At 37.7% G+C, this 15,805-nt stretch overlaps 1 protein-coding gene across 2 annotated transcripts in view; it reads right to left on the bottom strand.

Annotated features, from left to right (window-relative positions):
• Positions 1–15,805, bottom strand: part of LOC126191369 (S1 RNA-binding domain-containing protein 1) — a 263,508-nt gene that overhangs the window by 52,695 nt on the left and 195,008 nt on the right. For both annotated transcript variants that reach the window (XM_049932214.1, XM_049932215.1), the window contains one exon: positions 816–1,015. In XM_049932214.1, the coding sequence (XP_049788171.1) occupies positions 816–1,015 (200 nt within the window). The remainder of the gene's footprint in view (positions 1–815; positions 1,016–15,805) is intronic.

Here is a 15,805-nt window from a genome sequence, read left to right as displayed (position 1 = left end):
CTTTCGGCCAGTAATGCCTTGTCAAAAATTGAAGACACACACACAAACAGTCAATTTTTGACAAAGGCCATACTGGCCAAAGGTTATTTTATCACAGTCCTTTTATTGTCCCCATTTGTGACTCAGCATATCCACTATATGATGAATGGCAACTTTTCTTTTCATAATAATAATAGGTCAGGCAATTAAAGTGAATCAGTTAAGATTCCAGTTAAAGATTTTACAAAACATATTTTTGGAAAAATAATGAAATTATTTCTCTCGTAACACTCTCTATGCATCAATATCTTTAAAGCAGAGATCCTGATAGGTAGCTCACAGCGTATTAAAGAACTGTTACTATTCAGCACTGCTCATTAGTTATGGTGAAGTTAAAAAAATATATAATTTTTCCCCCAGCAGAAGGAATATATAATTGGCGACTGGATGGAAGGTTTCTTTTTTTATATATATATAAATACAGGGGCACACTGCACTCAGCAAGTGTCATAGCAAAAAGAATAATGAATATCCAAATACAGTTATAATCACCACAAGGAATATAAGATACCACAACACTGAAGTCGTGCAGGGCCAAAATTATCATCAGATCATGCAACATATTTTCTTCCGTCATCATGACAATTTTTTAAGGAATCGGAAATAAAAAAGAAAAGTATGGTATCTGACAATATTTCCACAGTATACTGTGGGACAAAAGCAAACTAGCGCTTTTCATTTATTGTAATGTTGTTCTACCAAGAACTGATGGAAGATACTGTTAACATGACAACATTTCCCTTTAAAACAATAACAAATGAATTTTGCATCATTACCTGCACTAATTAAATTGGGATCCATTGTAGGGAACTCCTTTTTGGCCTGAGGACTGCATGAGTAAATACTGGCACCTTGTTCACTAACAATTACAAATGACACATTAAATGGCTTGAACCAACCACAGGAGATCAACCGTGACAAATATTCCTCTGTCTCTCGACAAGCCGTACCATTACCCAAGGCTATTACTTCACACCTGCAAAACAACATTCATGAATCAAGGAGGAGGAAGAGGAGAACTTAGGCAAAGCAGTTAATAATTATTATAGTAGGAGAGTTCTGGTAGAAGGTATGACAACTGAATAATTATATAAAATCTTTGAAAGCAAATCTACATAAATTGCCCTATAAATTATGGACTCAATAATTGCAGATAGCTTTGTACAGAACACAAAAACAAATTAGTGAAAAAACTATGAATAAAATATAGCTGTTAGGAACAAAAATACAGAGACAAAGGATGAGCAACAGTAAAATCAAAATGAAAGAGTTAACATCAGGCAAGCTACAATTTAAAAACTACAACCTAGTAGGGACACACATAAACTGTTTATTATAAGAACAGATGCGACTACCTCTGAGATCAAACTACAAGAAACGGGGAAAAAGAAAAAGAAGAAGAAGAAGAAGAAGAAGAAGAAGGAACACCCATAACACATGGTTGAAGGTCAATACAACATAATACACATATACACCATTGACAGGTATGTAAATGATTAAGAGTTACAAGTCTCTGTGACATACAGAACAGCCACCAGAGTACATAGCGTTGTTACTAGGCCTGGTAGGGTATATAAGAAGCAAGAACAGCATCAGATGTTGATTGATCACTGAGGATGACACAGAGATGCCATTTAACATGTGAGACGGGATGTGTGACCTTTTGAAAGGACCCTCATTGTGGGTCTCTAGTTGTATGGTTGGTTGAATTGTGTAGCATTTCGATTTTTGGATCACTCAGATGTGACAGTGGTCTAATGTTGGACTTCATACTAATGTGATGTCAGGCATAACCATAATCAAGGTTCTGGTTGACCATATTTGATCACCACATGGGCAGAATTCCATATTGTGCACCAAGCACACTGTAACTCGTTCACATCTGTGCTTGCCACCTGATAGTAAGTAATGAATTCCCTGCAACATCCTGCACATTGGTAGAAACTAGCAGCAACTGGACTAGGGGATTACCGTACCATACAAGGCTGCCGTTAACACCACAACACAAATGGCTGTGTATGGAGTGGTTCCATGGCTGTGAAGCATGGACTGCTGATTGATGGTGTCACATTGTATTCAACAATGAGTTGCTGCTCTACACAACCTTCACTGGTATGTATGGAGTCAACCTGGTAAGAGGTTCCATTCTTCCCATGTTTTGGAGAGTCACAATGGTGTTATTTCTGGTGTTGTGGTGTAGGGAGCCACTGGATATAACTTCAGGTCTTGGCTGATAGTGATGAGGATGGTGTAGGGAGCCATTGGGTATAACTTCAGGTTTTGGCTGATAGTGATGAGGGAACTCTGGCAGCACAATGTTACATCACAGACATCCTGCATCCTCATGTGTACCATCTCATGTGACAATATACATGGTGTCATTTTCAACAGGATAATGCTCACCCACACATGGCGCGTGTCTCTATGAACTGTCTGCGTGATGTTTGGATACTTCTGTGGCCAGCAAGATCTCGAGATCTGTCCCTGATAGAACATGTGTGGGACCAACTCGGACATCAACTTTGTCCCTGTTTCACTTTTCAGGATATCAAGGATCAGTTACAGCAGCAGTGGACCGGATTGCCTCACAAAAGAATATATAATCTTTATGACACTCCCCAACTAAATCAGTGCATTCAATCAGTCGAGAGGGGGTGCAATGCCAAGCTTATAAGCGGGATCATACTGTCCAGTTCTTTATAAATTAAACTCTATTTTGTAATCATAGCCTTGAAGTCACATCGCATATCCTTCAACCTGTGAAGTTCTTCTCAAACACTTGAATTCAGCAACATCTGCTCTAAATGCAAATGCTGATTTTGTGATGAAGTCTTACTCTGCATATTTCTATTCACTTATATCACATAGACTAATTTACCAGGACAATTTGACACACTGACTCAATGTGCTGATCACAAAGAAACATGCTGTAAGGATACTGTTCCTACTTCACAGATGAATTTTTGTATACATAGTATCTATATGTGGTTGGGTTATATTTATTAACTGTTGTTGTGTATTAAGATTTTGCAAAAATTTTGATAAAATTGGAAAATAGCAGACAAACTATTGCAGAACTAAGTTTTCATCAATCGTGAACCATGGTTTCGACAAATATAAATTTGTCTTCTTCAGAAGGAAAATAGAACTATTGAACAAATTATTACTAGATAGTTACAAATGTCATACAAAGAAGGAACTAAATTCAATAAACAAAAAATACAAATCTTTTACAGACATGCATACTCACTCATAGAATCACATATTGACAACAACAGATGTTTGAGCCAAAAGGCTCTTGTCTAGTATGAAGTGCTCATCAACCACAGACATCAACAGTTAAAATCCATAACTGAAGGTTGCAGCCCAATACTGTTGGGTTTGTCGCACATTTGAAAATCAAGTGACACTGGATCCAGCAGATATTTAGCATGGCACACACTGTTGGGATTTGTCATAAAACATTTAAAATAAAACACATGTGACATTGGATCCAAAAGGCATTTAATGTGGCACATACAAGGCTAGTGACATGCTGACTGACAAAGACACTCAGGCACTAGCCATAGATAAACTAAGGTATATGGCACTTATGGTGTGAACGACTATGTGCATAGCCACACTGAGCAGTGAATACCTGGTTCAGTAAGTAAAATGGTTAATGGCTAGAATTAAACCAGAAGGGAGTAGGCATTAATGTCATGGTATGTAAAGAGGAAGTAGGCTTAGGCAAACAGTGTTAATTGTTTGCACATAGGTGCAGAAAGCAGCACAAGAAGAACTATTAAATAAATACAGGAATGTGCCAAATAACAGTATCTAAAACAATACACTTTGCAGCACATTTCAATTTTGTGTAAAAGACATAAATACATGAAGCCGTATCAAGCAGCTCTCCATTAACTTGAAATAAAAGATATTTACAAAAAGGAGGGAATTTAACAGATTACAATACAAGCAAAAGAGGTGGTGAGGGGGTGGGGGTTGGGGTGGGGTGGGGTAATTATAACCTATGAGGTAATATATCAGGTAAAGTAGCTGTGAGTGATTAAGCATGCTATGTGAACAAATTAAAATCTTGTGGCAGTAGCATCTAAGAAAACCAAAGCAGAATGCAGTGTAAACTGTGAATAGAAACAGACTATATATAGCTGCACTCAGCAGTTAAGTACATCACTTGAAAGAACTGAACACTTAAAAATGGAAGGTATAAGCAGATTAAAATACAATAAAAAAGTGGGTTGGGGATTGGGGAAGAGGGGGTGAACCACGAGGGTACATTATAAATGAAATAATAAAACAGAGAAAGTAGTTATGAATTACAAAGTACACTATGTGAAATTACAAACTGAAAGTAGGATTCATAAAAAAGTAGAATTCTGAAGAAAACAAACATCATGTGGAGGCCAACAGCAAGCAGTAAATTGGCTAAGCAGCCAGAAGTAGTGGCACAATGCCTTCAGGAAATGTCTACTTGCAATCTGAAGTTAACTGTTTAAAATACTACTGTCATTGTTCGCTAAATGTTTGAAAATTTCAAGTTCTTGCCATGAATCTAATTTCCTCCCTTTTATCTCGTTGGGTAGAATTACGATATCCTTTAAATCTTTCATAGTATAATCAGCAATATGCAAACATTCCATGAAGATGGAATTGTGTATATTATCACCTTTCTTTTCCAATAGATGTTCTTGTATCTCACTTTGATTGTTCTACCTATTTGTCCTATATAATAACTGGGGCAGTTAATGCAAATCATTTTGTAGATACTTGAACTAGAGAACGGATCCTTCTTTTTTTTTTTGGGTTTCGTTACTGAGGATATGGTCTGCTAAATTTTGCCCGCTTCCTTTGTTGTTGGCAATGTGTTTCAACATAGTGATTTCATTCTGTAAGTTAATAGAAGAGAGGGGCACTCACACTGAGCAGAACTGCACTACAGCAGAGCAGCTTGGCACCATGTGGCTCTATTTAATAGAACGCATCTGAACTGCAGCAGTGCAACAATACGTAGCATATTTTGCATGTGAGCCATTCAGTGACCTCCGAATAAAATGAACAAACGATACATGGATGTGGTAATAATTTCTTTATGGGAGGAAAAAGACTAATTTTATTTATGCAAACGTAGGTGACCTTGGAAAGAATAAAGAAGCAGGGATCTTTTCAGAATCAGGTTTGTTGGAATTGTGTGAACAATATATTTCGTGTGACACGGTGGCAAAGTTCATCATGTTAAATATAATAGACCTCTGGTGCTATTGTATACTCTGAGTTTTGTGTGTGTAATATAATGTTCCTTGGTTGTTGTGTACAATGCATTTTACCTGAAGTGCAAATATAGTTACTGGCACTAAATGTCTTTTATTCATTATTACTTACTCAACTGTCGACTCTAATAGGTTACAGGCCTAGCAACGCATTTGGAATAAGTATATCCATAATATAGTAGTGAGAAAGTATTGGACAAGTTCCAAGTAGTGCACTTACGTGAGGTACAAGTTATGCTTATAGAGGAATGCAACTCTTTTGTATTATTCTTCAATATTATTTTCTATGTTACGAAAGATCAAATTTACTGTTAAAATGAGCGCAGTACAAATTTCACAGATTGAAAGACTTACAAGTCGTGAAAACTATGCAATGTGGAAATTTTCAGTAGAAGCGTATTTACGTTTGGACGACATATGGGATGTGATGCATGGAACAATGAAAGCCACAGATCAGAATTATTCAAGTACGGATAGGAAAGCAAAACCAAAGTTGATATTACTGGTTGACTCAGTGAATTATGTTCACATTGAAAAAGCTGCGACAGTGAAAGAAGTCTGTGACAAATTATTAAGTGCATTTGAGGATGGAGGTCTTTCAAGGAAAGTAGGATTATTACGTGAGTTAATGACCACTCAGCTGGACAAATGCAAGAGTCTAGACGAATACATCAACAAAATAATAGGCACGTTGAACCGAATGAGAAACATTGGGTTTGAGATCGCTGATGAATGGATATGGACACTACTGTTGGCACGACTGCCCAAAAAGTATGCTACTATTATTATGGGGCTGGAAAGCTCTGGGCGACAGTGTTAAAGTGAAAAATCCTACAGGATGTAAAGAGTACTTCAAGCTGTCATGTATTGGAGAAGGAAACTAAATATGCTCTTTATTCAAAAAACAAAAATAAGAAAGCAGTAAGGTGCTGTACATGTCAGAAGGAGGGGCATGTTGCATCTCAGTGCAGACAAAAGGTAAATCCAAGGTCAAACTCGCAGCAAAAGAGATATGTTGCTGATAGCCCAGAGAGGGACCAATAATAGAAGGTAAGGCACTCTCATGTTTCTATTCTTTTGGAAATGTGGCAATCATCAACTAGAATGGATTTTAGACTCAGGTGCATCTGTGCATATTGTTAAAGACAAATCTCTTCTTTATGATGTTAATGATAAGACTCATAAGGGAATATCTACTGTTGGTGGCAGCAAGCTCCAATGTCAGATGGCTGGGAAACTAGACCTACATGTAAGTGTAAATAATGAGCCCGATATTGTTACAGCACATGATGTTCATTATATGAAAAATGTTGCGACTAACCTTCTGTCTGCAGGGGAAATTGTCAAGACAGAAATACGGTCGCTTCTGACATACACGGAGCGAGAGTAATCAACGGAAATGGTGAAGTTATAACTACAGCAAGTACCGAAAGGGGTATTTTAAAGTTGGATACCATTGACAGTACCCATAGAAATGTTAGTCATTCAGTATACTCAGCGGAAAGTTTTTTTATTGTACCATAGACTTGGACACCTAAGTAAAAAGAGTAGGTCTTTAATAAGGGATATGATAAAGGTAATACAGAATTATAGTGTATCCAAACCCTTGTGAGATATGCATAAAAGGAAAACAAGTGAGGCTACTTTTAAGACTAGTAAAAGTAAATCTGCAGAGGTCTTACAATTAATCCATACAAATGTATGTGGCCCGATGGATTGCAAATCCATGGGTGGGAATTATTATTTTCTTACGTTTATTGATGATTATTCATGATACACTCATGTTTATTTTCTTAGTTCCAAAGAACAAGTAAGTGACACTTTTGAAGAATATAGTAATATGGTCGAAAGGTGGACGAGAAAGAAGATTAAGCTCATCAGGTCTGATAACGAGAGAGAATATGTTAACCAGAAATTGAAGACATTTCTGGCAAAAATGGGAATCAGGCATCAAACCACCATAAGGTACAGCCCATCTCAAAATGGGGTTGCTCAGAGGGCTAATAGGACCACTGTCGAAAAAGCAAAGAGCATGTTAACTGATGCTGGATTATCAAAAGAGTTTTGGGCAGAGGCAGTATCAACAGACATATACTTGAACAATAGATCACCTACAAAAGCCTTAAGGAATAGAACCCCCTATGAGATATGGGTAGGAAGGAAACCTAGCCTAAGCAATATAAGAGTTTCTTGGTGTGATGCAATGTCACACATTCCAAAACAGCTGAGAGGAAAATGGGACCCAAAAGCTAAAAAGTATATTTTTGTAGGCTATTGTGAGAATTCAAAGGGCTACCGATTAATGGATCCATGGACTAAAAGGATAGTTACAAGCAGAGATGCAGTATTCTTTGAAAACAGGAAGGACTCTGAAGAGGGCAAGACTACTAAGTTAATTGCGCCTAGTTCCAAGAGTGACACCTTATGTGAAGAAAGAAAAGTGAAGAACAGAAAGAGGATAGACAAAGGCAAATGGAGACTATTTATGATGACAATGAGTTTGAGGACAAACAAAATGAAGAGAACAATGTAAGGCGTTCTTCTCACATACTAAAACTGAAAGAATATGCAGATTTTGAGATGAATGCAGCCCAGTCTTTTAATGATGAGCCAGCAACAGCAGAGGAAGCAATGAGCGGCCCAAACTCTCAGGAATGGAAAGAAGCGATGGGAGAGAATTGGAATCTATCTCAGAATGAAACCTTTGAATGGGTAAATATGCCAGCAGATAGGAGACCATTACAGGCAAGAAGGGTATTCTCTTTGAAAAGCCCCAAAAATTCATCACCAAGATATAAAGCACAACTTGTAATAAAAGGATATTCGCAAAAGCAAGGGATAGATTACAAATAAACTTTTTCACCTGTAGCCAAGTATGCCTCATTGAGATATCTTTTAGCCTTGGCAGCCAAAAAAAATTTAACATTCATCATATGGATGTAAACACAGCATATTTAAATGGGAAATTGGAGGAGGAGATACATGTCATTCCACCAAGAGAAGTCATGAAAACCAGATCGGAAAGGGAAAAGATTTGGCGTTTGCAAAAAAGCATTTATGGACTTAAATGGAGTGGACATTGCTGGAATCGATGTCTACAAAAACCTCTAATAACAAAGATGATCTCATCATCTTTGTTTTTAGATATTTTTCCTATGTGGAATGTTTCCCTCTATTATATTCATATCAAAAACTCTAATAAAATGAATATGAAGCAATCTAAGGCAGATCCCAGTATATACTATAAAAGGGGAAGAGAAGGGATGATGATAATAATAATGGCAATATGGGTGGGCGACTTCTTTATCCCGACTGAAAACTAAAGCCAAATGAGAATTTTTAAGAAACAGCTGCAAATGCAGGTGCATGATCTGGGAGAAGCTAAACGTTATTTAGGTATGCAGACCGCTAAGGATGAAGAGAGACAAGAATTGAGCATAAATGAATCAACATATACATAAAAAATCTTAAACAAATTTGGCACGAGTGATTGTAAACCCATAACTACTCCAATGGAAGTAGGAGTGAAGTTAAATATAAATGAGACAGATGTGGAATGTGATAAGAATGTTCCATATTTAGAAACAGTAGGGAGTCTGTTATATTTGTCTCAAACGTCACGACCCAAAATTCCTTTTGCCACCAACACAGTGAGCAGATATTGCAGAGACCCAAAGGAAAAGCACTGGAAAGCTGCGAAAAGGATATTCGGATATGTAAGAGGAGTTTCAAACCACAAATTAAGATACTATAGAGAGGGTAATGAAAAACTTGAAGGCTACAGTGATGCGGACTGGGGAAGTGAATTGGGACATAGGCACTCCACTACCAACAGCTGCTTTAAATTAATGGGGGGCCTCATTTCAAGTCCTGTCAGAAACAAAAAAACTGTTGTATTGAGTACCGTACAGGTCGAGTATATGGCCCTATTTTACACCACACAGGAAACATTGTGTCTAAGAACATTAATATGTGAAATAGAACACAATTTAATCATGGAAGCTATAACGATCTTCTGTGACAATAAAGGAGCCATTAACCTAGCTAAAATTGATGTCACTAGTGCTAGGACAAAACATATTGATATACGGCATCATTTTATTCAGGACCAAATAGAGCGACAGAACATCATTGTGGACTACCTGCACACAGAAGACATGTTGGCTGACCTGACAAAACCATTGGACAAAGAGAAGTTTTAAAAGATTGTGAGGCAATATGGTTTATCTTGTAAAGGCAAACCACAAAATATATGTTCAAGTGGGGGGTGGGGGGTGGGGGGAAGGTGGGGTGCTGGAACTGTGTGAACAACATATTTTGCGTGAGATGGCGGCAAAGTTCATCATGTAAAATATAAAAGACCTCTCTGGTGTTATTGTACGCACCGAGTTATATGTGTGTAATATAATGTTCCTTGGTTTTTGTGTTCAATGTATTTTACCTGGAAGTGCAAATATAGTTACTGGCAATAAATGTCTTTTACTCACTACACTTTTTCAGCTGTGTCGACTCTAATAAGATTTAGCAACAAAACCGGAAACAAATATGTGGAATATATCAGGCCACAAAGAATTACCATGTACAAGAGTTCGAGTGCCTCACACGATTGTTGGAGACAAAGTTTTACCATTAAAAACCTATTGATGAGGCTTATTCCGATACACAACTACAACACCAATTGAAAAAAGTATATAGTTACAGGCATAACAGAGCTGGAAGAGGTTCAGAAAATGCTTTTGGGTATTGGGCCAAAAATTTAGGTGTTACTATCGCAACATCTGTCTCACTCCAGGGAACATGTTTCGCACCAACGTTTCTTACCACTTGTTTCCTGCACAATTTTCTCAGATACGATACAGTGCTGCCTGAGAATGAAGAGACTGAAAAAATGCAATTACAATACTTTCCACAGACAGGATACAATTTTGTTACCAATATTATCCAGATACGTGATAGATGAAAAGATTATTTGAATTCCCCGAAAAATATATGGTCTGGAAAAATGACGTAGTAAACACAGAATGTTGTCAAAGAGAAAATTAGTAGCACAAGTAAGTAATAATAAGCTTATAACTTTGTCATAAAAATGATGACTTAACTGCTCATTAAAATAGTAATTTGTAGGTATTTGTACATTACAGTTAATCTCATTTAACTGGCAATTTCTTTTCAAAATTGCTTTTTCTGCTCCTATTCACATAATGTTCATTTCTTGGGTCACTGATCTTCAATTACAGACACAATTAACTTTTCTTCATCTGATGCCAGTTTGGTAAACAAACTTTCATTTCACATCACAAGAGCTTCAATTTGAATAGCGTGCAGTCTTGCGAAACCTTGCTATACCGCATTAGTGACAATGGCACTAAGTTACACTGCACAGCGCTTCATATTTGGCCAGTTGGTCAGCTTTGTCTCTCAGTGCTGTGCCGTACAGTTCTGTGGCTGTGTAGTGCATTCTGTCTTTCATGATTTTATGTGAACAATATTTGGTTGCGTTGTGCCGTGTCGCTCTGCTGCAGGGCATTTCTGCTCAGCGAGGTCTTACCTTAAGGAAGTGAGTAGACTGCAACAGTTAGTTGATTACTGAGCTGAAAGAAACATTCCAATGAAATTTGGATGGGGTAAGAAGAATAGTACATTCATTATACGCAGATTTTGTACACAGAATAAGACATACTGAGAATAGGATACAAAGAATTATTGGACAGATAACAGAGATTGCTAATCACACATTTATTAAATATACTGAAGGGAATGCTACTAACATAGTGAGAATAGAAATCATCAGAATCTGCTATTGAGTTAAAGGAGACACACTAAGAATCTGAATATATAAAGGAGCTAAAAGAAAGTGAAGTGCCATCCACCAGAATTACAACAGGAGATGGTAATGAATTGCAGGAGGAGTTACGCTAGAAAGTCACCAATCAAATAAGTTTCCATGCTTCAAGCCTGAAGAGGCATATATCCCACACTTTTTCAGAGATCTAATATGCTTTCTCACCAACAAGAAATGATAAAAAGGGGACCAAATTCATAATGGATATCTAAAAGCCCCCCCATGAACCACTGACCTTGGCGTTGGTGGGGAGGCTTGCGTGCCTCAACGATACAGATAGCCGTACCGTAGGTGCAACCACAACGGAGCGGTATCTGTTGAGAGGCCAGACAAACGTGTGGTTCCTGAAGAGGGGCAGCAGCCTTTTCAGTAGTTGCAGGGGCAACAGTGTGGATGATTGACTGATCTGGCCTTGTAACACTAACCAAAATAGCCTTGCTGTTCTGGTACTGTGACGGCTGAAAGCAAGGGAAAACTACAGCCGTAATTTTTCCCGAGGGCATGCAGTTTTACTGTATGGTTAAATGATGATGGCGTCCTCTTGGGTAAAATATTCCGGAGGTAAAATAGTCCCCCATTCGGATCTCCAGGCGGGGACTACTCAGGAGTACGTCGTTATCAAGAGAAAGAAAACTGGCGTTCTACGGATCGGAGTGTGGAATGTCAGATCCCTTAATCGGCAAGGTAGGTTAGAAAATCTGAAAAGGGAAATGGACAGGTTAAAGTTAGATATAGTGGGAATTAGTGAAGTTCAGTGACAGGAGGAACAAGACTTTTGGTCAGGTGAATACAGGGTTATAAATACAAAATCAAATAGGGGTAATGCAGGAGTAGGGTTAATAATGAATAAAAAAAATTGGAGTACAGGTACGCTAGTACAAACAGCATAGTGAACACATTATTGTGGCCAAGATAGACACGAAGCCCACACCTACTACAGTAGTACAAGTTTATATGCCAACTAGCTCTGCAGATGATGAAGAAATTGATGAAATGTATGAGGAGATAAAAGAAATTATTCAAATGGTGAAGGGAGACGAAAATTTAATAGTCATGGGTGACTGGAATTCAACTGTAGGAAAAGGGAGAGAAGGAAGCATAGTAGGTGAATATGGATTGGGGCTAAGAAATGAAAGAGGAAGCCGCCTGGTAGAATTTTGCACAGAGCATGACTTAATCATAGCTAACACTTGGTTTAAGAATCATGAAAGAAGGTTGTATACATGGAAGAATCCCGGAGATACTAGAAGGTATCAGATAATGGTAAGACAGAGATTTAGGAACCAGGTTTTAAATTGTAAGACATTTCCAGGGGCAGATGTGAACTCTGACCACAGTCTATTGGTTATGAACTGTAGATTAAAACAGAAGGAACTGCAAAAACGTGGGAATTTAAGGAGATGGGACCTGGATAAACTGAAAGAACCAGAGGTTGTACAGAGTTTCAGGGAGAGCATAAGAGAACAACTGACAGGAATGGGGGAAAGAAATACAGTAGAAGAAGAATGGGTAACTTTGAGGGATGAAATAGTAAAGGCAGCAGAGGATCAAATAGGTAAAAAGACGAGGGCTAGTAGCAACCGTTTGGTAACAGAAGAAATATTGAATTTAATTGATGAAAGGAGAAAATATAAAAATGCAGTAAATGAAGCAGGCAAAAAGGAATACAAACATCTCAAAAATGAGATCGACAGGAAGTGCAAAATGGCTAAGCAGGGATGGCTAGAGGACAAATGTAAGGATGTAGAGGCTTATCTCACTAGGGGTAAGATAGATACTGCATACAGGAAAATTAAAGAGACCTTTAGAGAAAGGAGAACCACTTGCATGAATATCAAGAGCTTTGATGGAAACCCAGTTCTAAGCAAAGAAGAGAAAGCACAGAGATGGAAGGAGTATACAGAGGAACTATACAAGGGCGATGTACTTGACGACAATATTATGGAAATGGAAGAGGATGTAGATGAAGATGAAATGGGAGATATGATACTGTGTGAAGAGTTTGACAGAGCACTGAAAGACCTGAGTCGAAACAAGGCCCCTGGAGTAGACAACATTCCATTAGAACTACTGACAGCCTTGGGAGAGCCAGTCCTGACAAAACTCTACCATCTGGTGAGCAAGATGTATGAGACAGGCGAAATACCCTCAGACTTCAAGAAGAATGTAATTATTCCAATCCCAAAGACAGCAGGTGTTGACAGATGTGAAAATTACCGAACAATCAGTTTAATAAGTCACAGCTGCAAAATACTAACGCGAATTCCTTACAGACGAATGGAAAAACTGATAGACCTCGGGGAAGATCAGTTTGGATTCCGTAGAAATGTTGGAACACGTGAGACAATACTGACCCTACGACTTATCTTAGAAGAAAGATTAAGGAAAGGTAAACCTACATTTCTAGCATTTGTAGACTTAGAGAAAGCTTTTGACAATGTTGACTGGAATACTCTCTTTCAAATTCTAAAGCTGGCAGGGGTAAAATACAGGGAGCGACAGGCTATTTACAATTTGTACAGAAAGCAGATGGCAGTTATAAGAGTCGAGGGGTATGAAAGGGAAGCAGTGGTTGGGAAGGGAGTGAGACAGGGTTGTAGCCTATCCCCGATGTTATTCAATCTGTATATTGAGCAAGCAATAAAGGAAACAAAAGAAAAGTTCGGAGTAGGAATTAAAATCCATGGAGAAGAAATAAAAACTTTGAGGTTCGCCGATGACATTGTAATTCTGTCAGAGACAGCAAAGGACTTGGAAGAGCAGTTGAACGGAATGGACAGTGTCTTGAAAGGAGGATATAAGATGAACATCAACAAAAGTAAAACTAGGATAATGGAATGTAGTCGAATTAAGTCGGGTGATGCTGAGGGAATTAGATTAGGAAATGAGACACTTAAAGTAGTAAAGGAGTTTTGCTATTTGGGGAGCCAAATAACTGATGATGGTCGAAGTAGAGAGGATATAAAATGTAGACTGTCAACGGCAAGGAAAGCATTTCTGAAGAAGAAAAATTTGTTAACATCAAGTGTAGATTTAAGTGTCAGGAAGTCATTTCTGAAAGTATTTGTATGGAGTGTAGCCATGTATGGAAGTGAAACATGGACTATAAATAGTTTAGACAAGAAGAGAATAGAAGCTTTCGAAATGTGGTGCTACAGAAGAATGCTGAAGATTAGATGGGTAGACCACATAACTAATGAGGAGGTATTGAATAGAATTGGGGAGAAGAGGAGCTTGTGGCACAACTTGACTAGAACAAGGGATCGGTTGGTAGGACATGTTCTGAGACACCGAGGGATCACCAATTTAGTATTGGAGGGCAGTGTGGAGGGTAAAAATCATAGAGGGAGACCAAGAGATGAATACACTAAGCAGATTCAGAAGGATGTAGGCTGCAATAGGTACTGGGAGATGAAGAAGCTTGCACAGGATAGAGTAGCATGGAGAGCTGCATCAAACCAGTCTCAGGACTGAAGACCACAACAACAACAACAACAACAACAACAACAACAACATCTAAAAGCCAAAGTTAGAGAATAGGGAGACCTTAAACATGAAGTAATGACATATTTCTAGAATGTGAATGACTTTGAGAAGCAATTTCAAAAGAATTAGTCCAAAGAAAAACAACAGAAGCTTACTAAAATTAATGGACCTAAGATCAGAGGGCCCTAATTAGGTGAATCCCACAAATATTTGAAACGGAACATACAAGAGTACAGGTCTTAGACAAAACAATAAGTGAAAGACATCATAATGCAAGTACTATTAGTGAAATGTCCACCAATGCCCATTTGGAAGGAAAGGTCAATAGTTTGTTCAACTTCAAATTACTTGTAACAACTGGATATCTGCAATAAGGCACATGTAGGAGAGAAATACAGGAAAGAATATTCAAGATTCACCGTGGTAGGCTAAACTGAAGCAGTGACCAAATGGTGAGAAAAAGTATTTAGTTCTATAATGTAGAGAAACATTCTAACAGGCCTTACAAGCAGTGCAAACATGAAGCGAGAAAAATATATGGGAACATAAAATGTTATAAGGAATAATTGAGAAAACGTTATAAATAACAATTGGAATCTTTTGAGTGATTTCACATGCCTCATTAACTTCCATATCATGAACTAGATGGATGAAAATTAAGTCTGATAAAAGTAGTCACAAAAAATTTTGGAAAACCTACCTGCTCAAAGAAACCTCCATTAGGAAATTATACAAGACCAAGTGAATAATATAATGACAAAATAATGCAGCAAGAATGGGACAATAGCCTAACTATGATTTGAAAAAGCACATTAGAAACTACTTGATATAGAAGTCAAAGAAAGTAAACAAACAAATTAAAATACCAGTACTGGAAACACGATACAGAGAGAATGACTTTAGCAATAAAAGTTGTATACCTTAAATAGCTACAAAACAAGAGAACAAAAAGTAAAGTAGAATACAAGAGACTAACAACAGAAGTTAAGCATTTCTGGAGTTCAATTAAGTGGGCAAAGTGGGACAGGTTCATTTCAGAAGTGGAAGGTAACATTCATGGAGGACAGGAATTTTCACATAAAATAATGAAGTACTTGGATAAAGGTACAAAAGATAACATGAATACTTAAGTTACAATGGTTGAATGACTATAAGAAGCATTGGACAA

Source organism: Schistocerca cancellata, chromosome 6, assembly GCF_023864275.1.
Source record: "Schistocerca cancellata isolate TAMUIC-IGC-003103 chromosome 6, iqSchCanc2.1, whole genome shotgun sequence".
In the NCBI taxonomy this organism is placed as follows: Eukaryota; Metazoa; Arthropoda; class Insecta; order Orthoptera; family Acrididae; genus Schistocerca; species Schistocerca cancellata.
The sequence above is the reverse complement of the archived record's forward strand: the minus strand, read 5'-3'. Positions and strand labels throughout refer to the sequence as shown.